General features: G+C 47.0%; 2 protein-coding genes across 2 annotated transcripts in view; one reads left to right on the top strand and one right to left on the bottom strand.

Moving 5' to 3' along the window:
- Nucleotides 1-8,435: 8,435 nt before the first annotated feature.
- On the bottom strand, nt 8,436-25,019 carry TGM7 (transglutaminase 7). The gene is given in 16 exon segments (XM_034994604.1): nt 8,436-8,595; nt 8,828-8,961; nt 10,800-10,960; nt 11,348-11,674; nt 12,898-12,957; nt 12,960-13,139; nt 13,515-13,618; nt 15,095-15,233; nt 20,332-20,490; nt 20,493-20,508; nt 20,598-20,726; nt 22,677-22,795; nt 23,383-23,628; nt 24,091-24,273; nt 24,714-24,779; nt 24,974-25,019. Coding segments are annotated over 16 exon segments (2,229 nt in total).
- Nucleotides 18,658-25,751, top strand: part of ADAL (adenosine deaminase like) — an 86,234-nt gene continuing 79,140 nt past the window's right edge. The window contains exon 1 of the mRNA XM_034994116.1: nt 18,658-19,966. The gene's annotated coding sequence lies outside the window, so the exon portion shown is untranslated. The remainder of the gene's footprint in view (nt 19,967-25,751) is intronic.

Consider the following 25,751-nt stretch of genomic DNA (forward strand, 5'->3'; position numbering starts at 1 on the left):
ATGAGATGGAGTCCTGCATTGGGCTCCACACTCAGCATGGAGTTTGCTTGAGATTCTTTCTCCCTCTCCTTCCCCCTCTGCCGCTGCCCCTGCTCTCTCTAAATAAATAAATAAATAAAATCTTTAAAAAAAAGATATTTGCTAGTTTGAATAGAGTTCTCTACCTTTTACATAATCATTCTGCACTTATTTCAAATTCAACCAACACCTCACTGGAGGCCTGTGTACTATGTGCTGGGCACCATCCTAGACACTCTATCTCATTGAATCCTCACCACAATGTTGGAGGGATGAAATGCCATGTCATTCACACTTGGAGATGAGGAAACAAGGCTCAGGCAGATTACATGTCTCGTCTAAGCTTGAACCTATGGTTACTGGCCCAAGTCCTGTGCTCTTTCCATTACCCAACACTTGCTGCCCATTGCTGGTCTTCACTCATGTTCAGAAAGGGCATCTAGCCCACTGTCAGCTGGGAAAGCTCTTGGTTTTCCCCTATTAGTGGAAAAAGAAGTTCTCCCCTTTTGGAGACTAGATGACTAGACAGACATCACTAACTGGCTCCAATTCAGTTTGGGCATGTGACCCAGAACACTCAACAGCCTTGGCAACATTTGCCTGACAGCAAGCACTGGGACCAAATCTCATCTTCCGGATACATCATGGGGCAAGTTAATCTCTGCCTATAATGCTGGGATTATTCTTCACCCCAGATACCAGATGTTCAAATAGAAGGTACATTTACTATTGGGCATATTTGTCCTCCTTGATGTGAGGGGAGATGAGGGTGAAATGATCAGGGAAATAGAAAGGAAATTATAGTAATTTAATTATAATAATTCATCTCAGTATCTATCCTAGAGAGATGCTACCACATGAGTACAAAGGCATACATAAGGATGTGTCCTGCAACATTGCTTATTTAACTGGAAAATGGGAAACAACCTAAATGCCCATCAAAATAGGACTGTATAGGGGCACCTGGGTGGCTCAGTCGGTTGAGCATCCTGCTCTTCATTTTGGCTCAGGTCTGATCTCAAGCTCATGCAATTGAGCCCTGTAGCTGGCTCCACCTCAGCTCAGAGTCTGCTTCCCCTCTCCCTCTGCCCCTAACCCCTGCTATCTCTCTCTCATAAATAAATAAATCTTTTAAAAATTTGGACTGGTAAATAAATTACTTACACTCATACTATGGAATACTTTGCAAAGTAGAAAATTTTGAGGGAGATTTATAGGTACTAATTGACATGGGTAGAGCTCCAACACATACTGTTGAGTGGGAAAAAATCAAGTTGTAGAAAAATATGTACAATGTGATGATACCATGACATACCAAAAACAAGCTAGTCTTGTATTGATTATATATATATATACACATATGGACAAAAGACTAGTAGCAGTGGTTTCTCTTAGATATGACCACAGTGGTTTTTCGAGATGAGGCTGGGGCTGGAGGTGACAGTCAGGGGACTGTAGCTTTATCTGTAATTATTGTTTTATTTTACCCCAACTATGTATTCATGTATTTCTTGTGTAGTTAAAAATTATAAAAATTTAGGGGTGCCTGGGTGGCTCAGTCGTTAAGTGTCTGCCTTCGACTCAGGTCATGATCCCAGGGCCCTGGGATCAAGTCCCACATTGGGCTCTCTGCTCAGTGGGGAGGCTGCTTCTCCCCCTCATTCTCCCTCTGTGCTCTCTCTCTCTCAAATAAATAAATCTTAAAAAAATGCATCAAATATTATTTAAACATTATAAAAATTTAAACACAAAAAATAGTAAATGAAGGTGAGGCTGTTAAATTTGTAGAGCTTCGAGTTCATTATAAATGGTTTCAACTAACCATTTACTCTTCATAGAGGCCTTCTAGAGAGGGAGCTGATATAGAGAGGAGAGTGGTGGTGGGAAGATTAGCTAAAATGAGGAACAGACCTTCTGAAGTGGGGGAAAAAGAGAAGATATGAAGATGCAGAGAATGTTGGAGCTGAAAGACAACTTCAAGATTGTCTTGTCGACCGCCCCACCCCCTGCCCCCACCCCATGTTTCAGGCTGGGATCTGGAAACTAGAGAAGTGACTTGCTAAATGTCAAGGAGTCAGCAAGTGGCAGAGGACAGGATCCCTGACCCACTCATCCCTGGCCCTGCCCCGCGCCACTGGGTTGTGGAAGCAGGCATGCTGGTACACAGCTGTTTGGCTATGTTTACCAGCCAGCCTCCACCTTGTCTCCTGGGTCTCAGGCTACCAACAAATTCTGAGGTTCCTGGGTTTCTACTCTTTCTGCCTCAGTTCTTGATTTACTCCTTTCTTCCCCTGAATCCTTTCTCCCCTTGACTTCCTACGATCTCTCTGTTTTCCTTCTCCCTCAGCTCCAGCAGCCCATGGGCCTCCCCTACCTTGCTCCATGGTGGCTGCCTCTGGTTCCTGGGCTGTTCCCCACATAACAGCTGGGTGGTGTGGAGCTTCAGAAACTGGTCCTGGAGTGTTTTTTTCCCCTTCCATCCTCAAGACTCCAGGAGACACCGAAGGCAGGTTGACTGCTGCATTGCCACCTGCTCACTGGGCAGATCACAACTGGTTTTCTCACTTGCCCTCAGGTTTTTCTTGGCAGTGTTGCTCGGCTGAGAGGAAGTGTGGAGGCCAATGAACTCTCAGGGCCTTGTGCCATGTGAGCTTTCGCTAGCTCTTGGGCAATGGGGTCTTCCATGGCAGGTGCTGTGCTGTAGTCGGGGAGCCAGGTGGGAGAGGTTGGCTGATGGGGCCTCTTGGGATGGAGGGGCCTGTGCCCCCTGTGAGAAAGAATACCAGGGTCCCAAGACTATAGCTCACAACTGCAAGAGCCTGGGAGAGTTCTCAAGCCTAGAACTCTGCTTGGCTTTTTTTCCTGAAAAGTCACTTTTTAGACATCAAAAGCAAATAGAACCCACTCTGAATCACCCTTGGTATGATTTTTTTTGATACTCCTTTTTTGGCAGAGCTATTGTGTTGGGTGAAACCTGCCAGGGGAAGGAGAAACTCAAATAAAAGCAGTGGAGGGAGCAAACTTGGGAAGATTCATGGAGGAGTTTTGGAAGTAGGTAAGAGGGTGGGAATGCCAGTGAGGGACATTGATTCTATTAAGAACAGCACATGTCCTGGGAGTGAGTGTGCAGGGAGAAAAGCACAGATGGGAGAGGACAGGTGGAAGGAGGGGAAAGGCTCTTCACAGGGAGTGGGCGGGACACTCTAAGGCCGCCCTCCCCCACCCAACCCCCACACTGCCTTTCCCTCCTGTGGGACCCTTCTCCCTGCATTCTCCTGCTTTCTGGGTCCCTTAACCTCCCTCCTCAGGAACCTCAACTCACCACCATCCGCTCTCCCTCCCGTATTTTCGACTCTCCCTGTCCCCAGTCTGCTCTTACCGTGTGTGTATCCATGCACAATTCACTACCTCACACACCCATGGGCCTTTAATCCAGAATGGAATGCCTAACCTTCTCCCCTTCCTCCTGCATTTCTGGTCTTGATGAATGAGGATGGTGCCTGCCCAGTCACTTTGGGAGAAACCTGGGTGCCACCTTGTATTTCTCCATCTTCCTGACCTCCTTTAGCCCATCAGTTGCTGAGCCCTGCCAGTCCAGCTCCTGATTATCTCCTAACATTAGTCTGTCTTCCCTGTGCCCCTTGGCCCTGCCTTCACTGAAACACCCCCTTGCCTGAACAACTCCTAACCAATCTCCCACCCATCCTTTTTCCAAACGAGCCATCCACATGATTTTCCTGAAGTGCCAGTTCAGTCAGGTTGCTCTTGGCTTAAAATCCAGCAATGGGTTGGGATGCATGGGTGGCTCAGTAGGTTGAGCATTCGACTCTTGGTTTCCACTCGGGTCGTGATTTCGGGGTCATGGGATCGAGCTCCATGTGGGGCTCCACACTGGGCATGGAGCCTGCTTAGGATTCTCTCCCCACTCTCCCTCTAGGAGTGCTTGGGTGGCTCAGTTGGTTAAGCATCTGACTCTTGATTTCGGCTCAGGTCATGATTTCAGGGTCATGGCATCAAGCCCTGTATGGGGTTCTGTGCTCAGTGAGGAGTCTGCTTGGGATTTTCTCTCTCCCTCTGCCCCTCTGCACACCCCCCCATCCCATGTTCTCTCTCAAATAAATAAATCTTAAAAAAAAATAATCCAGCAGTGGGTCAAGTCCAAACTTCCAAACATCACCCCCAAAGCCCTTCAGGATCTTTCCTTCCTGCCTGGAGTCCACTCAGACCAAACCCCTGATGCAGACCTCCTCTCCTGCACCTGTCAGTCTCTCTCTTTCTGAAATGTTCTTCTCTCAGTTGTCTACTTTCTCAGATCCAGGCTCAAGCACTGCCCCTCCAGGAAGTCTTCCTAACACCCTCTCTCTACCACACCAGACATTTAAGGGCACCCCCTTTTCATTCCATATTAGCCGACTCATACACAACATTATAAATACTTAACATATTTTCCCCCCCAGCCCCCCTGGAAGGCATGGCCTATGTCTTATTAATATATCTCCAGTGCTTACTAATGATGGGGGCTAATAGTAAAACTACTAGTAAGACTAGTGACATCTTTTCAGTTCCAGACACTGTCTTACATTCTTTATGTGCCTTATCCCACTTAATCTTCATGCTGTTCCCCCTGAGTTAGGTACTATTATTGTTCCTCTATTACAGGTGGGAAATTGAGGCTTGAAGACATTAAATAGTTTTCCCAAGATCACTAAGACCTAGTGGAGCCAGATTTCCAAGGCAGGCAGTCAGACTTCAGAGTCCTGTGTACATGCTTAATGCATTATCTGAAGGATGGACAGTTTTCCAGTTCATATTTACTGTCCAGGGCAGTGAATGAAATAAAAGATGACCCATGAATGAACAAATGGATAAATGCCTGAACCCATTGCCACATTAGTGGAAATGGGTTAGTCTGGGGGAGGTGGAGGAGGCATAGGCAGGAGAGCTTAATTGTGAGGAGAGACAGGAAGGTGAGTGCAGCGAGGGTGGGTGGGTCTGGATGGCCATCAGACAATAACAGCCTATTTCATTGGGGCTGAGCTAGTGAGCTGATTTACAGGTTCAGCTTTTCGATTCCTACAAACCATTAGTCAGAGGTGTGTGTGCTGGGGGAGGGAGGCAGCGCTGATCGTAGCAGCTTGTCCCTTGGTCAAGGGTAAGGGAGGCCAAGGATAGCCAGGGAAGTTGAGCAGAGTTGATGCGCACCTTCCTGTCTGAAAGGAAGTAGGGCTGTGACCTGCAAGGGAGGGGCACAGAGCAGATCCTGGAACACTCAAGAAGGGAGGTGTGGGATCACCTACCATCCCCCTAGGCTGGCTCTACCAAGATAGGGTTGGGGTACCTTCAGACCTTTCTAAGACTCAGAGAGACTAGGATGCTAATTCTGGCCCTACCATGAATTCCCAGTATGCCCTTAGCCACGTTCCAGTTTCCTTATCTGTAGACTCAGGGTCCATGGCTCCATGGGTGCCCAGGTCTGAGGGAAAGGAGGGGGTTCCCCACAGACAATAGCAAAGGGAAGCCCAAAGTGACAGGTCCAGTTGTGTTCCTCTGCCTCCTCCCTTTTGCTATGACCAGAAATGGAGACAGTCACCCAGGAGAGGTGATTAAACTGATGGGAGGACCTCTATGTGTGAATGGACTTCCCGAATGACAAAGCCCTTTAGAACACACTCTCGTTTGATCCTCACAGCAACCCTCTGAGGGCTGGCTCTGCTACTGTTATTGGTATTGTCTTGCACTCGAGGGACCCAGGACTCAGCCCTGGAGCTCTTTGCTTTATATCACACAATGACGCCAAACAGCATGGACCCCAAAACTACCAGCCAAAAGGACATGAGCACCATGGTCTCCATGAACACCATGGGGGATTGCTGGGGAAGACTTGGGGGCTGAGGGCCGGCCTGCTTTGTGGCCCCTGCTCCACACCCCAGACATTTCTTCCAGAGTTTATTTGTGGACACCACTGCCTGGGAGGCCAGCACACTGGGTTTTGTGAGAGAAGGGGAGGGTGAGGACGGTGAAGCAGGGTCAGTCAGGACGTAATCTAAAGGTGCTCTGCAGCAGGGGGCATGAACCCCAGAGTCCTGGGCCCTGTAAGGGACTTTGAGATTGCCTAGCTTGTCCAACTGAAGTGGGGAAATAAAGCCAGACAGGCTTGCCTACATGAAAACAAGAAAACACTACAGAGTACAGTTTTTTTTAGCCAATTTTTGGACGAGGAGACTGGAAATTATTTGAAAGGTTGACTGGGAAGGTAGAAGTGGCTAATCCCCCCCGAATGAAGGCTCCTGAAGGCCCAGCAGGAGGCCTGTCCACTGTCCCCCCTCCAGGGACACAAGTGACACAGCCAGGGAGCTTTGTACCCCCAGACCAACCTGACAGAAGGGGCAATGACTAAACAAAAGAGGACGAGGCACTTGGCAGGTGAAGCAAGGTTTTAGATTTCCACAGGGGCCAGCCCGGGTTCTAGGTCTCCCTCAGTGGGCGGGAGCCAGCTGGAACACAGCAGTGACAAAGCAGTGACAAAGCAGTGACAGAGCCCCGCAGAAATGCCCACAGCACTCAGTGGGGATGGGCGCAGTGGGCACACAGGGTGGAGCTTGTGAAAGCAAAAAAAAAAAAAAAAAAAACAGAGGAAGAGGAGGAGGGGAGAGGGTGGGGAGAGGTGCCAAGTTGCAGAGCCCCTGAGCAGGTGAGGAGTAGCAAGGATGAAGGGCCCATGCCTGAAAACCTGCAGGAGGATGCTCTCATTTTCTGCGTCTCTGGAGTTTCCAAGTTTTCCATGATGGAAATATGCCAATTTATAATAACTGTGTTTTTAATTTTTTTACTGAGAGATGATTGGCATATAATATTGTGTAAGTTTAAGGTATACAACATGTTGATCTGATACAATTATGTATAGTAATATGATTATTACAGTTGTGTTACTAACAAGTCCATCACATCACATAGTTATTTCTTTTTTGTGGTAAGAACATTTAAGATCTAGTCTCTTGGTAACTTTGAAGTACGTAAGACACTATTGTTAACTATAATCACAATGCCATTAGATCTCCAGAACTTATTCATCTACCAACTGGAAGTTCTCTGACTAACATCTCTCCAGTTCCCTCACCCCCAGCCCCTGGTAACCACCAATCAATCTACTCTCTGTTTCTAGGAGTTCAGCTTTTTTCGACTCCATGTATAAGTGACATAGTATTTGTCATGCCCTGTCTGACTTATCTCTTACTTAGCATAACACCCTCAAAGTCCATCCATGTTGCAGCAAATGGAAGCCTTTCCTTTCTTTTTCGTGACTGAAAAATATTCGTGTGTGTGTGTGTGTGTGTGACATGTTTGTCCATCCATCCATTGACAGACACGTGGGTTGTTTCCATATCTTGGCTATTGTCAATAATGCTGAAATAAACATGGGGGTGAAGATATCTCCCCAAGATAGTGATTTTATTTCCTTCAGATAAATAACCAAACATGGGATTCCTGGATCGGAGGGTAGTTCTATATTTAACTTTTGAGGAACCTCTGTACTGTTTTCCACAGTGGCTGCACCAGCTTGCATTGCCACCAAGGGTGCACGAGGGTTCCTTGTTCTCCACATCCTCACCAACACTTATTATCTCTTATCTTTTGATGATAGCCATGTAATGATAATTTTAAAAAAGCACAATGAATGGCAGGGAGGGGGGTGAAGAGAAAGATACATGGCAAACCGTTAGCAGATTTCTTCTGGGACGGGGAGCTATTGGTGATTTTTTTTCTTTTGCTCCTTTTCACTTTTCTCTTCTTTCCAACTTATCTAGACTGAGTACAAATGGTTTTGAGTGAGCCCTGCCCAGCCATTCCCATGCTCTCAGGTGGCAGCAGAGAAGTCCTGCTAGGTAGCTCTGGCTGGTCCCCCTGGCAGCACAATCACTGTCGTCCCAGGCCACTGACCTCCCTCCTGCCTCTGCCTGCAGGCTCGCTAAGATCATTTAAATGGAGACACCTGGGATCCTTGATTCCAGAGAAGCTGATTTAGAGGGGATCCTACTGGGCTTATTTTGTGGTTGGGGACCTTAAAGCAGGAGAGAGAAGACAGGAAGAGCAGGGAGGGCCCAGCCAACACAGCTGGCAGCCAGGCCAGAGGACCAGCCAGTAGCAATAATAACAAGGACCTTGTTAGCGGAGAAGAGAGAACACAGGTAATAAATAAAGACGTCTTTATTGTCTCTTCCCAAGATGCACAGCTGTTCTAACAGAGCTCCATTCACCCCCAGGCAGGCGGAAAGAGGACAGAGAAGGAACAAAGATAACATTACACCTTCAGGAGTAGGAAAGACCAAGGTGAGGCTACAAGGGGGCTGGAAGGGCATCAGGAGTAGGGGGAGGGGAGGGGCTGGGGGATTGGGAGGCCAAGGGGGTGGGGTGGGGGCTCAAGAAGCCCTGGAGGCAGCAACAAAGATGTCTTTGTAGCCCTTGATCTCCTTGATCTCATTGCTGCTGCTGAGGACTTGGAGCTGGTGGGGGCCAGTTTTGTTGGGGTAGAGGTCCACTTGAATTTGGATGGTATGTCCAGGTGCCAGAGTCCCAATGCTGAAAGTCAAAAAGAGCCTGTTAGAGCCTTAGGTAACTGCCAGGGTGGGTGATCTGGTTTTCCCTCTTGGTGGGTAAGCACCTCCCACCCCCCAATACCACCCAGCTCAACCTTCCCCAAGGAGGGTGCACAAGTGGGGGCAAGTAGGCACCATCCAGGAGATGAAGGACCATCCTATGACCCCACAAGGTGCCCCTTGCCAGAGACCAGCATGAGACAGATGGTACTTACTTCTTTGATATCTGCCCATCGATGAGGCCACTTCCCTCCAGCACCATCGTGCAGTTACTCAGAGCCACCATTAGGATATTGGTGAGGGTGATGTGGACCCTCAGTGCCTTGCCCACCTCAGCCCTTTTAGACACCTGTGTGGAGAGAAGGTGGAGATATTGTGGGCAACTGGCCTTATTTCTGTACTCCAGTTCAGTCACCATCCCTCTGTTGACCTCCAGGGACTGCTTCCTGAGGGCTCAACCCCTGCAGGGAGAGAAGAATATGAGCCGAGAGTACTCAAGGTTAACACGTATCCTGACCTGCCTTAGAAGGTCACAATGCTTCAGGAAGCCGCTACCAGCTGGGAATTGCCACCACGTTGAAACTGATTTCCCTCCCCACCATCTAGTTCAGCTGGCAATTTGATTTCAACTTAAGTGCCAGCTCCAGTCTGTTAATCATGGCTCATAGGAATGGTGTGTTGGAAAGATTCCCGAGGACAAATCCAGAGTCAGAGAGAGTTGTGATCAATTAGTAATGTCTGACACAGGCATGGGGTAAGGAAGTGGTGTCCTCTGTGCCACCTATATGCTATCAGGGACATCATTCCAAGGCCAAGGTCATACAATATGGCAGAGCCAGGATCTGACCCAGATGTCCCAGGCCCCAGGCAGGATCTTCCCCCCATGTTGCTCTGACAGTAGAAACAGTGTGAGTTTTTCCAGGTGTGTTCTGTGCATCCCGTGTGAGGTCTGTGTCATGGGGCAGCATGGCCTTGGCCTGTGAGTGGGAGGCAGGGATTCTATCGTACTCACTTCTAGAGCTCATGCCTAGCTCAGTGCCTGCCAAGTGGTGGATATTTGATAAACGAATGTTGAACTAAAATGAGTTCTGACCACCCAGATCATACTTGGGACATGTTCTGGCTCAAAAAGAGAATTAAAAAAAAGAATCAAAGAAAAGCAAGAACACACCGTGACTTCTCTAAAATTCAAATGAAAGAAACAAACCTCTTGTATTCTAGTGAGGGTGTCAAAGTAGAACAGGTAAAAAGGTCTTTGGAATCCCTCACAGTCACACAAATCATCCGCAGGTCCCTTACCAATGTGGTCCAATTAATAGTCTCCTCAGCATCTGATGTGCCTGCCCCAGATCCTGTTGGTCCCCAGGACTCTGGGCAACAGGCAGCATCCTCACCTCAGCACCAGCTGTGTCTGCACCCGTGATTCTGCCCACTGTCTGCCACACCGTGGCCTGACCACCTGACAGCACGGCCCGGTGAAAACTGTCAGGGGGCCAGGCGGTTGCTGGTGTGGAGCCGCTCAATTCTCGTTCTGGGTGGGGGTGAGTATGCTTCTGCCAAATCCAGCAGGTGCAAAGCCAGGTTGGGACTAAGCAGAGGACAGGTCCTTCAGAATGGGGGGGGGGGGGGAAGGAGGCTTCAAGGGAAGAAAAACCCTGGTAACAGGAGATGGGGAACGTTTCTGCCCCCCATTTGCCCTTCTTCCACCTGGGTTCCTTCCTCATATAATGACCTTGCCAGCCACGCCATCTTGGAACTCAAAGTCTGGGGCTTACCTCGCATTTGTCTTTCCTCTTCCCTGTCGCACCTACATTATTATCTGCAGTCACCTTTGGAATTCGGCTTGTGTTTTTTCTCAAACCCGATTCCTCTACTCCATCTCCCAGCCACACCTCTCGTGTCTCTCTGCCTCTGCAAAGCGTTTTCCTTACTTAAAATGCCTTCATTTCCATCTCATGTCTCTGGACAGTGTCTTCCTATGCATCCCCCACAAAATGTCACCTCCTCTCAGAAGCCTTCCGCTCTGCCCTGCACTTTGCCCAGAGCATGAGATAACATCATACTGGGCTTTAATCATCTATTGGGTGTCTGAGGCAGGGACTCTGTTCTGATCACTGCTGTAGCCCAAGCCCCTGGGTTGGGGGAGTCAGAGGGCTCCTGGGCCCCATCTCTGTCCAGACACCTTACCTCAATAGATAAGTGGGGAGGCTCCAGAGAGATATCTTTTAGGACCAGCATGGACCTCCCCGTATTCTCCACCTTGGCAATGCCAGACACCCGGATCAGCTTCTCATCTGTCAGCTTGTTTCTATAATTATCGTAGGGTAGCAAGAGCGGCCAGTGTATCTCTAAGCACAGACAAAAGACACCTTGAGTCTGGAAAGAAAGAGAGAGAGGGAGAGAGAGAGAATATGCCTATGTGTGGGAGAGAATATGTGTGTGAGTCTATATGTGTGTGCAAGTCTGTTTGTGTGTGTGTATGAGAGAGAGATCCAGCGTACTTACCCTATACCCACCGCCCCCAGAGGTCACTGCTATGTTTCCCCTGATGGGATGGTGTCAGAGTACAGCACATGACGTGCAACCTCCTGCCACCAGCAGCTTCACTGCCTGGCGTGTGTGTGTGCTGGGTTGCAGGGCTTGCCGTGTAACCTGGCTGAACCATCCCCAGCCTTGTTTATGACCCCAAAGTTCCCATCCTTCTTGGTGCCTTTCCAGGCCTACCTCATACTCACCCTTCCCAAAGTCCAGGTTCAAGTGCACTATTTGCCTCCAGAGGGGCTCCCTGGTGTCACCCTGGTGCAACAGGGCCTGTGCGCTGAAGTGCACCACCAGTCTGATGGGACCCTGGGGGTGGACTCTGTCTGGCACCCTCCAGGCACGCAGCCTCAGCATCAGGTCCTGGCCCCACTCGGGGGTCCTAGCCAGGTGAAGCTGCAGCTGCGCGGGCTGGGCCTCAGAGCCCCTGGAGCCCAGCAGATCTAGGAAGGGAGAAGAGGCCCTTCTTGGGTCCAGCATTTTCCAGGAAGCCTTCATGAACACAGATTGCTTCTCAGGGGATCCTGGCCGAAAGAAGAGCCAGGAAAGACCTCAGTGAGGAGAGACTGAGAGGACCAGGGGCCTCCTTTGGGAAACCAAGCACCCCAAAAACTCCCAGCTCCCCTCCCAAAGCCCCAACCACATGAATGAATAGCTGCATCAGGTGGCAGGACAGCATCATGGCTGAGAACATGGGGATTGCTGTTGCTGGGTGCTGCATTCAAATCCTGGCTCAGGCACAGTCCCTGAATCTCTGGGTGCTCAGTTCTTTCATCTATAACCCAGGTGTATCTCCCTGCCTCCTAGAGTTGCCAGAATTGTGAGTTACATGAGCTGCTGAATACAAGCACCCAGCATTGTTCTTTGTCGTGAGTATTGTCACCATCAATGCTGTCGTCATCATCAAAGCCAGAGACTTCTTCCCCCACCAGCGTCCTCACTTGTAAAATACATGTTCATGTCTTCTAAACGGATCCTCAGCTCTTGCTCCTGGGGGCTACTCAACATTCAGGCTGCACCCCAATTCACCCCAAACTGTGGACTTCTCTAGAGCAGCTGCTGTGCACCAGAGGTACTGCTCCAAGTGCTTTCTGGGATTCCACTCACCTGCCCTCGCAACAGCCCTCTGAGGTGACGTTACCCCATTTTACAGATGAGGAACTGGAGGCACAGGGATGGTAAGAACACAGCCAGGCTTACACGGCTAGAACCTAGCAGGGCCTTGGTTGGCACTCAGGCAGCCTGACTCCCCCTGGCCTTCTCCGCAGGGACGTCTACTCTCTTCCACAGGCCAGGCATCCTTTCCCTCCATAAGCATCCACCTCCCCCCTTGCTCCCACCCCCACTGCCATGACATAACGAGATCATGATAGGACCCTAGACAGAGTTGCCAGGAAAAATAAAGGACATTCAGTTTGAATTTCAGAGACAAAGTGAATAATTTTTAGTTTAGATATATTGCATACTATATTTGGGCCACACTTATACTAATAAAGTATTTGCTTGTCTGAATTTATCTGGAATTCAGATTTAATGGGCACCCTCTTTTTTTATTTGCTCAATCCAGCAACTCTAGGGCCCCATGGCCAGGGTCCAGGAAAGCCCCCAGGAGTTTTCCATGAGGAGGAAGTGATCAGGCGGTGATGGTTTTAACAAGAACGAACCATCCTCACTGGGAGGCACACAAAGGAGGTTATACCCGCCCCCCCCCCCCCCCCCCCGCCTGAGTCCCCGGGGCCCCAAGCACCTTCTGGATACCTGTAGGAGCTGGTAATGTTCTGGCGCTGATCTGACCCTACCATCTGGGACTGATTTCCTTCCCAATGGAACTGGTGTTATGGACGAGGATTTCCTGGGCCTGACCATCCCCGAAGAGCCAAATGACTTCATCAGCATTCACCTTGGCATACGCAAATGGGGTGTCATAGGGCAGGTGGACCTCCCCTTCCCTGATGGCCTTCACAGAGGCAGGGCCGCAGCAGAACAGCCCTGTGGAGGGAACAGAAGTTGAGGATGGCGGCCAGCTGCCAGCCTGTGGACTGGGGTGGCTGGTGGCAGGGGGAGGGGACAGGGGCAGGTAGGGAGATGGGATGGAGAAGACCCACATCCACCGAGTACTCTCAGCTTCCCACAAATTCACCTGATCCTCACAGCCACCCTGTGAAGGGGTAGTTATCATCATCTTCCCCACTTTACAGGTGAGGAAGCAACTGAGAGGTCCTGTGACTCATCTGGGTTACCCAGCTGAAGGCAACGAAGTGAGAAAAACACTGCTCCTTTCGGGCCTCCTGCTCATGTGGTCAGTCCCCCTGACCAGCCTCCCCACAGAGCCCAGACCCTTCCTTCCACAAGGGCCTCACTCACCACTGCTGGTTTGCTGGGGAGTGGGGTCCAGAACCTGCCAACCATTGTATCCCGGTGGGAGATCTTTCCGGATCATCCAGCACTCGTTCCAGACATGGAAATTCCTACAGAGAAGAGTAAGAAGATGAGGATTTATGTTTTCCGAAGATTTGCCAGGTACTGGACACTATACTGAATGCTGTAATTTATATCAGTTTTTTAAAATTAAAGTGTAATTGACATACAATATTGTATTAGTTTCAGGTGTACACACCATAGTGATTTAACATATATATAAATTATGAAGTGATCACCATGAAAAATCTAGCTACCGTCTAGCACTGCATAAAGTTATTATGTATTAATTATATTCACCCCCCTTTTTTACTTATTTAGAAGTAATTTCAAGCTTACAGTAAAGTTGCAAGAATAATACAAAAAATACCCATCTACCCAATTCATCTATCATTAACATTTTGCCCCATTTGCTTTAGCATTGGCTTTCTTTCAGTATGGATGTGAAGATTATAAATATATTTTTTCCTTTTGTTTTTTACTTCAGTGTGTATTTTCTAAGAAAAGAGATCTTCCCCTACATAATCGTGTACAGTTATCAACCTCATATGTTTACTATTGATATAATACTTTTATCTAATTTACTGTCTATATTTCACTTTTGTCAATTGACCTAGTAATGTCCTTTACGGCATTCTTTTCTGCCCAGTCCAGGATCACACATTGCATCTAGTTGTGCAGTGTCCTTTGTCTGCTTGGATCTGGAGTGGTTCCTCAGCCTTTATTGTATTACATTGACATTTTGAATACGGTATTTATTTATTTGCCAGAGTGATCCAAATTTTGAGCTTGTCTGATGTTTCCTCATGATTAGATTCAGATTATGCATTCATACACAGAATTCTACATAAGTGATACCGCCTTCCCAGGTATACCACTGCTGATTGAATGGAGGATGCTTCGCCCTCTAGGAGCTCAGAGAGGGAGGGGTTCCTAGGAGAGTCACTAGTTCTCACACAACTCAAAGATCTTACCTGGAAACTGGCTGGAAATGAAAAACAGGAAATCAGATCTGAAGTAGAGCAGAGGAAAAAGGAGCCAGGGGAAGAGGTTAGAGATACAGAAATGAAGGGACACACAGAGATACACACACACACACACACACACACGCATGCACGCAGCGAGGAAGTGAGGTAGGTGGAGGAAGAAGCAGGAGAGACTGAGGAAGTAGGCAGAGGCAGCAAGTCCAGGCCCAACAGGGCAAGCAGAGAATGGCACAAACAGAATGACTCAAAGAAGGAAGAGTAAGAGGCATACAGATTTTGAGATCAGTATTTACAGACCCACACAATCTATTCATTCGGTTGTGGGCTTCAGAATGTTATCCCATAGTCATCTATCTCTGAAATGAGTGTGATATGATGATCTAATTATCCGCAACAGTCTCCTAGGTTGGGGAATTACTCTCTGGGCACCAGCCACAAAGGGCAGGGTGATATTGCCTCAAAACCAGAGAGAAGCGTGTCAGAGTTTCCCTGCCTGTCCTGAGATGGAGCAGAGATCTGTTTGAGATGGCGTCCCCTTACCATATTTTGTCTCGCTTCCGAGTTGACAGAATCTCTGCATTTTGGTCATAGTAGGTGTCGATGGTTAAGTTCCCATCCATGTTGTGTGCGGAACGAAAATTGGAAACCACACGAGTTGGAACACCTAAACATCTCATTACTAAAGAGAAGGAAAGCATGGACAATCACTGAGTTCATTTCAAGCAGAATCATTGGTTTCCCATGCATCCTTTCTAAGTTTTAAGCTGGAGGAGAGAAAGAAGGCCAAGATTCTTGCAGATCCATACCTGTAACTCCTTTATTCTCAGAGCACTGCACCCAGGCCCAGAACCCTGCTGCCTACCTGCCCATTGATGGTCTCCATCCCACTAGGAGAAAGAAATCATTTGAAGGTTACTTAAAACAACAATAAGCAACTGAATTTATCATTTAGGGCTTTTTTCATTCAGCAGCTTTCCACATTAAAAACAGAGAACCTAAAAAAAAAATATGCTGAATTTAAAAAAAAAAACACAGAGAACCTAAAACATTTGTAATTCGAAAGAAAATAAGAAAAGTTAGGCCTTATGCTGCGGCCAGTTTCAGGAGTGACCTTCAGTAAGTGGCTTAACTTCTCTGTGTCTTAAGTCTCCTTGTGTGTAACAAAGTTAGGAATTGGACCAGATGATTTTCAGTACTGAAATTCTGAATCTGTAATTCTACTGAAATACAAGGATTTGGAGGAGGTAAGAAAGAAATCAGAGAAAGGATAGAAAGGCAATACAGACTTACAGAGGTAAGTGGAAGACCTCAGGGACAAAGGGAACCTGCAGGTACAGAGGCAACAAGCATCTTTGATAAGGCAACAGCATCCTCTTGTGGCATCTCAGGATAGTACTACAAAGGCTTTTTAAAGCTGAGGTCATATTTCACTTAAAATTTCACTTAAGTAGTTAAGACTTACTTATACAAAGCAGATATTACACCACCTACACCACCATCTCACACACACACACACACACACACACACACACACACACACACCTGCCCAGGGCCAGATGTGACTTTTGGAACATAGGTCCCCACCTCAGCCAGCGAGGTGAGGAGTTTAGATGAGGAGTTTATTTGTTTGTTTGTTTGTTTTATTATGTTATTTAGTCACCATACAATATATCATTAGCTTTTGATGTAGTGATCCACGATCCATTGTTTTCGTATAACACCCAGTGCTCCATGCAGTACGTGCCCTCCTTAATACCCATCGCCGGGCTAACCAATCCCCCCTCCCCCCTCCCCTCTAAAACCCTGTTTGTTTCTCAGGTCCATAGTCTCTCATGGTTTGTCTCTCCCTCCAATGTCCCCCCCCTTCATTTTTCCCTTCCTTCTCCTAATGTCCTCCATGCTATTCCTTATGTTCCACAAATAAGTGAAACCATATGATAATTGACTTTCTCTGCTTGACTTATTTCACTTAGCATAATCTCCTCCAGTTCCATCCATGTTGATGTAAAAGTTGGGTATTCATCCTTTCTGATGACTGAGTAATATTCCATTGTATATGTGGACCACATCTTCTTTATCCATTCATCTGTTGAAGGGCATCTCGGCTCTTTCCACAGTTTGGCTATTGCGGACATTGCTGCTATGAACATTGGGGTGCGTTTGGCCCTTCTTTTTACTACATCTGTAAATACCCAGGAGTGCAATTGCTGGGTCATAGCGTAGCTCTATTTATAATTTTTTGAGGAACCTCCACACTGTTTTCCAAAGTGGCTGTACCAACTTGCATTCCCACCAACAGTGTAGGAGGGTTCCCCTTTCTCCACAACCTCTCCAACATTTGTTGTTTCTTTCCCTGTCCATTTTTGCCATTCTAACTAGTGTAAGGTGGTATCTCCGTGTGTTTTTGATTTGAATTTCCCTGATGGCTAATGATGAACATTTTTTCATGTCTCTTAGCCATTTGTATGTCTTCTTCAGAGAAATGTCTTTTCATGTCTTCTGCCCATTTTTTGACTTATTTGTTTTTTGGGTGTTGAGTTTGAGAAGTTCTTTATAGATCTTGGATACCAGCCCTTTATCTGTAGTGTCATTTGCAAATATCTTCTCCCATTCTGTGGGTTGCCTCTTAGTTTTGTTGAGCGTTTCCTTCGCTGTGCAGAAGCTTTTTATCTTGATGAAGTCCCAAAAGTTCATTTTTGCTTTTGTTTCACTAGCTTTTGGAGATGTATCTTGAAAGAAGTTGCTGTGGCCGATGTCAAAGAGGTTACGGACTATGTTCTCCTCTAGGATTTTGATGGATTCCTGTCTCACATCGAGTTCTTTCATCCATTTTGAGTTTATCTTTGTGTCTGTTGTTAGAGAATGGTCCAGTTTCATTCTTCTGCATGTGGCTGTCCAATTTTCCCAGCACCATTTATTGAAGAGACTGTCTTTTCCATTGCATATTTTTTCCTGCTTTGTCAAAGATTATTTGACCATAGAGTTGAGGGTCCATATCTGGGTTCTCTATTCTGTTCCATTGGTCTATATGTCTGTTTTTGTGCCAGTACCATGCTGTCTTGGTGATCACAGCTTTGTAATATAGCTTGAAATTGGGCAACGTGATGCCCCCAGCTTTATTTTTCTTTTTCAACATTTCCTTGGCGATTCGGGGTCTTTTCTGATTCCATACAAATTTTAGGATTGTTTGTTCCAGCACTTTGAAAAATGTCATTGGAATTTTGATCGGGATGGGCTTGAAGGTATAGATTGCTCTGGATAGCATAGACATTTTAACAATGTTTATTCCTCCGATCCAAGAGTGTGGCATGTTTTTCCATCTTTCTGTGTCTTCTTCAATTTCTTTCATGAGTGTTCTGTAGTTCCTAGAGCATAGACCCTTTACCTCTCTGGTTAGGTTTATTCCAAGGTATCTTATGTTTTTTGGTGCTATTGTAAATGGAATCATTTCTCTAATTTCTCTTTCTACAGTTGCGTTGTTAGTGTATAAGAAAGCAACTGATTTCTGTGCATTGATTTTGTATCCTGCCACATTACTGAATTGCTGGATGAGTTCTAGTAATTTGGGGGTGGAGTCTTTTGGGTTTTCCACATAAAGTATCATGTCATCTGTGAAAAGAGAGAGTTTGACTTCTTCTTTGCCAATGTGAATACCTTTTATTTCTTTTTGTTGTCTGATTGCTGTTCCTAGGACTTCTAGTACTATGTTGAACAACAGTGGTGAGAGTGGGCATCCTTGACGTGTTCCTGATCTTAAGGGAAAGGCTCTCAGCTTTTCCCCATTGAGGATGATATTCGCTGTGGATTTTTCACAGATGGATTTTATGAACTTGAAGAATGTTCCCTCTATCCCTATACTCTGAAGAGTTTTAATCAGGAAAGGATGCTGTATTTTGTCAAATGCTTTTTCTGCATCAATTGAGAGGACCATATGGTTCTTCTCTCTCCTCTTATTAATATGTTCTATCACATTGGTTGCTTTGCGAATGTTGAACACCCTTGCATCCCGGGGATAAATCCCACTTGGTCGTGGTGGATGATCCTTTTAATGTATTGTTGGATCCTATTAGCTAGGATTTTGTTGAGGATTTTGGAATCCATATTCATCAGGGATATCTGTCTGAAATTCTCCTTTTTGATGGGGTCTTTGCCTGGCTTGGGGATTAGGGTAATGCTGGCCTAGATGAGAAGTTTAGACGGAGGTTTATCCTACTCTCCCTTGCTCAGGAGGAGCAGAGGGTGCCTCCCGAGGCTGCTGGGAGGTTAATAATGCTTTGAAAAGTAAGAGGGCTATTGAGATTGACCCATCTTTTTGTTCTGATTGATTCAAGACCCCAAAGGGAGCCAGTCACCTGTTCACAGTCACCTCTCCACTCCCAGCACAGCTCCTGGGCTTTTCACAACCCCTCTACAGGGGTGACAGCTAGGCCAGGGCTACAAGTGGCCAGAGGCTGTGTGATGGAAGCAGCTGTCCCCTCACTCGGTGGCCCCAGGACTCTAGGGCCTGGGAGTAGGGAGAAGCTTCAAGGTGGAGTAAGGATGCAGACCTAGACCTCCCCCTCTCACCCCAGCATTTAAGGGCCCGAGTCCTCCTCCATGACACCTGCCTAACCAGGGACTTCCCGGCACAGGAAAATGTGGTCATACTAAATTCTGGTGCTGTGCTGAGCATCTTCCGGGGAAAATGGAAGAGCAAAGTGAGGCTCTGATTTGAACACTCAGGTTTAAACATCTCCCCTGTCTGCAGCACTCATACCTAACTGCCAAGCTATGCTGTCCCTCTCAGAAAAATCTAGAGCTTTGTCTTTGGCGTCTGTCTCTATCTTCCCTGTTCTGTGTTCCCTCATCCTTCAACTGAGAGCCAATCCATTCATTCAGCAAACATTGAGCACCACAGTGTAACAGGTAGCACTGTGAAAGGGGCTCCTGCTTTGCATGGGGGGACACAGGCAGGTACCTCGGTATTCTGTCTTTCCCTCATCTTCACAGATAATCCAATCAACACCTTGGCACTGAATTGTAATAAATGACAATGCATAAAACATTGATGCTCCATGCAGGCAGTTAGCAAAGTAGCCAACCTCCAATTGTAACTCCTCAAGAATCTCTCTGAGAAGTATTTGGGAGCTGCCAGCTCTGCCCACAGGTAAGATCAGGCTTTTCCAGACCATCTGCTTGCACCTCAAACTTCCCGCAGCCTGTCCCTGACTCCAGGCTCCCCTGGAGCTGAGAAGCCTGAGCCGTGGTAGAAAGAAGCTGCCTTTGCCTCCACTTTGGGATCACAAGATTCTCTATCCAGGTGACCATTTTAATAGGCCCCCTGCCATCCAGGAGACTGCCGAATGATTGCAACAGGTCAACCTCACTCCTAGGCAAAGATGCAAGACTCCCCAAGACTATGCAGTGTGCCGGGTAAGAGTCCATGTGTGTACCATTCCTTAGCTGGGGGGCTATGGACAAGCCACAGTTAACTTATGTGAAAATGGAGATCATCAGGGCACCTGGGTGGCTCAGTTGGTTGGGCAACTGCCTTCGGCTCAGGTCATGATCCTGGAGTCCCGGGATCGAGTCCCGCATCGGGCTCCCTGCTCGGCAGGGAGTCTGCTTCGCCCTCTGACCCTCCTCCCTCTCATGTGCTCTCTCTCTCTCTCAAATAAATAAATGAAATCTTAAAAAAAAAAAAAAAAAAGAAAACGGAGATCATCAGAGCCCAGCCTCAAAGGGTTATCGCAAAAACTAAATGAATGGCTCTGCATCCCCATCTCCCCCTCACTCACCTGTGCACATAACAGCTGCAAAGACCCAGCACTGCCCATACTTCACAGGCTGCCTGCCCCTGGCTGACCACTGCCGCAGGATGGCTACGCTGCCGTTCCACTCCAGCGGGCTGACCCCTTGGGAGTAGTCCTCTCCCCAGTTCCCCTGTAGTACACCATGTCATCATTGCTGTTGATCTGCAAAGGCCAGACAGGTGCATTTCCTCAGTGCCCCTGGGGAAGCCCAGATCGTCCTCAGACAGAGGCGGGAGGGCTGCTATCCTTACCATGGTGCTCACCACCCTGCAGAAGTACACCGGGTCATTCCGCTGGGAGTAGCCTCTGGACGGGTTCTCTAAGATGTACAGGCTCTTGTTCAAGATCTCGAAGCAGATATCTATGATGTCCTCTTCAAACTTCCAAGTGATTTCAAGGGAGAGAAAAGAGAAGAGTAAAAATGTCTAGCATCCTGAAACTTCAAGTCCGTAACACAGACTTTTAGAGATAGGGCATATGTGCTGGGGATAGAGGTAGGGTTAAATATTAGACAAGGTCCTACCTTCAAAGAGCTTACAAATCAAACTGGGGATGTATGAGATTCAGATTTCTGAAAAACGAACCTGTGTGGCTCTGATGGAAAAACACAAACAGAGTTCGGAGGTGAGAGATCTCTGTTGACCAAGAGATCAGAGAAGGCCATTGGTGCCAGGGGGCTTTGGAGGACTAGGTGGGCAGGAAGAGAGCAGAGTGGGGATGTTCACCTGAGGTCTTTGAGTTTGGTGGTGCCAAGGACAGGGCATAGAGATTCTTGTTTCTGGAGGACATGAGGGAGTAGAAAAGATCAGATGGGTAAATACAGGGGCAGCCATGAGAGGAGAGGCGGCAGAGTGTGGGGAGCCTTGAAATCAGGTAGAGGAGTTCAGCTGAAGCTGGGAACCCAGGAGAAGCCAGTGTAGGCTCATGACATATGTTTATAACATATAAAGCGACACATGCTGCAACCCTTTTGGCTGCCAAATGCACTGGTATTTGTTTCAGTTTCAAAAAATCACACAAGTTGTCACAGTTGGAGACCAGGACAAGGCCCCCTGCTCTCTCCCCACTACCCTCCTGGTGAGTGTGGATGGAGCAGAGATGCAAGTGGGAGGGAGGCAGAAAGTACACCAGTCTCGGTTGGTGGTTGGGAGTGGAAAAGTTGCCCAGAGCCAAAAGTCCCACCCTTTGGACACTGACTGGATATTTGATGTTATTAAAGGAATTGCTGTTCATTTTTTCAGTTATGATAATGTATTGTGGTTCAGTTTTTCAGAAAGAGTCATCATCTTTTAGAGCTATAAACAGAAGTATTACTGGATTAAATGATATAGTATCTACAATTTCCTTCCAAAAATTCCAGTGATGAGTCGGGAGGGACGGGGACAGTACAGACAGTATAGACCAAACTTTGTCTGTAAAGGACCAGAGAGTAAGTACTTTAGGTTTTGTAGGCTGTGGGATCTCTGTCTCATCTACTCAGCTCTGCCACTGTAGCATCAACACAGCCATGGATGATACGTAAGTGAATGAACATGGGTGGCTGTGTTCCCATAAAATGTTATTTCTGGATACCGAAGTTTAAACTTCATATAATTTGCACATCAAAAAAAGTTTTCGTTCTTTTTCAACAATTTAAAAATACGAAAACCATTTTTTTAAAGATTTTATTTATTCATTTGAGACACAGATACAGAGAGAGAGAGAGAGAGAAAGCATGAGCAGGGGGAGAGGCAGAGGGAGAGGGAGAAGCAGGCTCCTTGCTCAGCCAGGAGCCCAATGTGGGGCTCGATCCCAGGACCCTGGGATCATGACCTGAGCCAAAGGCAGACGCTTAACCATCTGAGCCACCCAGGTGCCCATGAAAACCATTCTTAACTCAGGGGCTATATAAAAACAATCAGTGGAATATAGTTTGCAAACCCCTGGTGTAGATGGAATCCGATTCACCATAAATTGCTCACTGTTGGAGCTGAGAGATAGGTTCATTTTAGTAGCCTGTCTACTTGAATTATGTTTGAAGTTTTTTATATAAAATATTAAAAACTTGAGGGGCACCTGGCTGGAGCTCAGTCGGTAGAGCATGCCACTTTTGATCTCTGGGTTGTCAGTTCGAGCCCCATGTTGGGTGTAGGGATTACTTAAAAATCTTGAAACAAAAACAAAAACCTTGCAAGACATCTCCCCTTCCTTCCTTGCCTCTCTTACTGGATGGGAAATTGTCCTAGCGCCACGTACCCTTACTTATGTTAGTGGCCCTTCATGGGCTACTAGAGTTGATTAAGAACCAACTTAAGGACACCCGCCCCAGGCCCACTTTCAGTGACAGTTACCTGCCCGTAGTTCCAGGGCCAGACAGTGATGAATCTGTCATGACCGTTGTAAACAAAGCCATAGTCCATCATGATATACTCCTGCAGCAGTATTTCACTTGGCAGGTAGACATCATCCTCTGAGTGGTTAAATAGTGGAGGGGGCAAAAAACAGAGTAATAAAGTTAAAAGACAGTGATGACAGTGTCCTGCAGGATAATAGGGGAAGGAACAGGTTGATGGCAATAGAAATCAAGACTGGACGCCTTAAAAGTCTACTGTGCTTTTCCAGAGGCCAGTGATAGGTTCTGTTCTTTGAACATAATGATTATCATTTGCTGATGGTAAAAGTAGAAAGCTTGTTGTAGAGATTTGGAAAATACAGATGACAGAAAGAAGATGATGAAAATCATTCAGTCCCACTACTCAGAGATACCCACCATTACAATTTGGTGTATTCCAACCATTCTTTCTCTCCACATATGTGTAATACAATTAGGGTCCCATTGTGTTCCATTTTCTAATCTATTTCACTTAACCTGACACCATGTTCATTTTTATCATGGCATTCATTTTTTTTGGGGGGGTGGTGAAGGTGGTTTTTAGTGAGCACATGGTAATATATGGCATAGATAGGTGGCTTGTATCTTCTGGGCTTTCTCAGAAGAACCTCACCAAGCATTCCCAGTGGATCAGGTTAGCATTACAGCCTGTGAGCAAGTCATACCTGCATTCCAAGGGTTAAAAAGCAGGATGAAAGTCCCCAGTGGGTGAACCACACTGTAACCCTGGCCCTGAGAAATCTCTATCTTCAGAGTGTAGGGACCAATGACTGCATTGGCTGGTGTCAAAAGGGAGACTAAGAGTGAGTTGGTGTCAACGGTGAAGTCAAAAGCGCTCCAGACATTGCCTTTTCGAGCCTGGGTGAGGGGTAAGGTGGCTCGGGTTCCCAGCAACTCCATGGACGCCGGTCCTGTGTGGGAGAGAATGATCCCAGAGTGAGGTTTAAAATCTATGTGACATGATCCCAGGGAGACTGGGAGGACCCTCACCTTCTTGCTAATCCTTTTGGCTTAAGGCTTTTATTGCCACTGGGTGTCTTTGGGCAAGCCAAAGGGCAAAGCCAACGGTGGGCCTCAGTTTTTTTATCTGAAAAATGGGATAATAACTGTACCTACCTGAAACTCTGATCATGGGGATTAAATGAAATAATATGTATAAAGTTAGCACAGTGTCTGTTGCATATTGAAAAATCAGCTGTTTCTATCACAATTGGATAGATTTTCTGATCTGAGTTTTCTGAGTTGGCCAAATCTTTCCTTAACATCACTTATAGGGTCCTGGGGATCCCAGGAAAAGTTAGGGGAGGGAGCACTCAGAAAGGAGAGGTGGGAGTCCTACAGGTGAATTTTGCCTTGGGGCCGGGTGAACTCACCAGTCTCAGCCACAAAGGTGAGGTAGTCTGTCCCAAAGTGGAAGGGTCTGTTGAAATGTAGTTGGAGCCCAAAGGGCTGGCCCCGCCGCACAATGAGCCGCTTCAGGCCCATCTCCTGTGTGTGATGCTCCTTGTTGTTCCTCGGGCTCTGCAGGTCCACAGACCTGAGCTCCAAGGCTTCCACTGGAGGGGGGTGGGGGAGGAGATAGGTCATTACCCAGCCGCAGCACCCTGGCTCTGACTTTGGTAGGATTCCGTCCAGACCTTAGCCCTGCCTCCTAGTTTCACAGTCTGGCCTCAGAGGGCAATGTAGCAGACCCTGACCCTGGAGTGGGAAGATTGTGATCCTCATGACCTCTGCCCCTGGACCCAGAGCTACAGGGCTTAAGAATTAGGGTCCCAGGAAGAGAAATGTCTCCACAGAGCTGAAACTTAACCCTTGAAAGGCCACCTGCATACTATTAACCACCTTTGTTGACAGTCTTTCCAAAACTTACTCTACTGTCGTGCTGATAGAAGAAAGAGCATATTAGAATTTTGTACAAGTTAAGTCAGTGAGCTGACTGGAGGCTGGGACCTCAGCTACAGGCTTTAAGATCCTGGGTGGGTGGCTTATTTCTCACCTGTCAGCCACATTCCAGGTGTATGAGGGCACTCACTCTTCCCAGGATGCTCCCGTAGGTGTACACCTAATATACAGATTAAAGTCTCTCATAGCTCAATGGGCCAGAGCGCAGGCTCTCACCACCTCAGCTGTGAGATTTTGAGTGAGTCACTTATGTCCTAGACATCGTATCCTCCACTGAAAAATGGAGACAGTGGTATTCCTACCCCATAGGGTTCATGTGAACATTGAGTGAGGATTCACATGTAAAGACCTTACTATAGTGGCAGGTAGAGAGTAAGCCCTCAGGAATCCAATCGCTCATAGTGCTAGAATAATGCAGCCTCAGATTTCATTTGCTTAGTTATTTTTGCTGGTGGTATTTATTGCACTTACTGTGAACAAAAATCTGTTAGGTTAGGTCTTTTTCCCGAGTAGCGTATCAGTTTATCTCAGTGGTTCTCTCCACTGGAGAAATTCTGTTCCCTAGAGGAAATTTAGCAATGTCTGGAGACATTTTTGGTTGTCACAACTGGGCATAGAGGCTGAGGATGCTGCCAAACAGCATCCTAGAGGAAAAACAAATGTTAGCACCCACCTGGTTTTTGTGCCATTCACATTTTGAACTTCCACATTTTTTTAAAGATTTTATTTATTTATTTATTTATTTATTTATTTATTTATTTATTTAAGAGAGAGTGACCACGAGCCGGGTTAGGGGTAGAAGGAGGGATCATGACCTGAGCCAAAGGCAGACACTTAACTGACTGAGCCACCCAGGCACCCCTGAACTTCCACATATATTCTTTATGTTTTTGCTAAAAGAGTTCAGTTTGCTAGTTTCAGCCCATCTTTCCTACCTGGCTGGACTTCTTAAATCCTAATTCTTTCACTCAATGCTTTACCTTGCCATCTGGGGATTGCCTAAACTGTTTTCCAGCTCTTCATCCAAGTCACTGGTGATAAGATGGTTCTGAGCATTAGGGCTTAAGTCAGAAGCCAATGGAGTATCATGTTAGAGCTTTCTTCCAGGTTAATGCTGAGCTATTAGGAAATA

This window comes from Mirounga leonina, unplaced genomic scaffold (genome assembly GCF_011800145.1).
Source record: "Mirounga leonina isolate KUSES-001 unplaced genomic scaffold, KU_Mleo_1.0 Mir_91, whole genome shotgun sequence".
In the NCBI taxonomy this organism is placed as follows: domain Eukaryota; kingdom Metazoa; phylum Chordata; class Mammalia; order Carnivora; family Phocidae; genus Mirounga; species Mirounga leonina.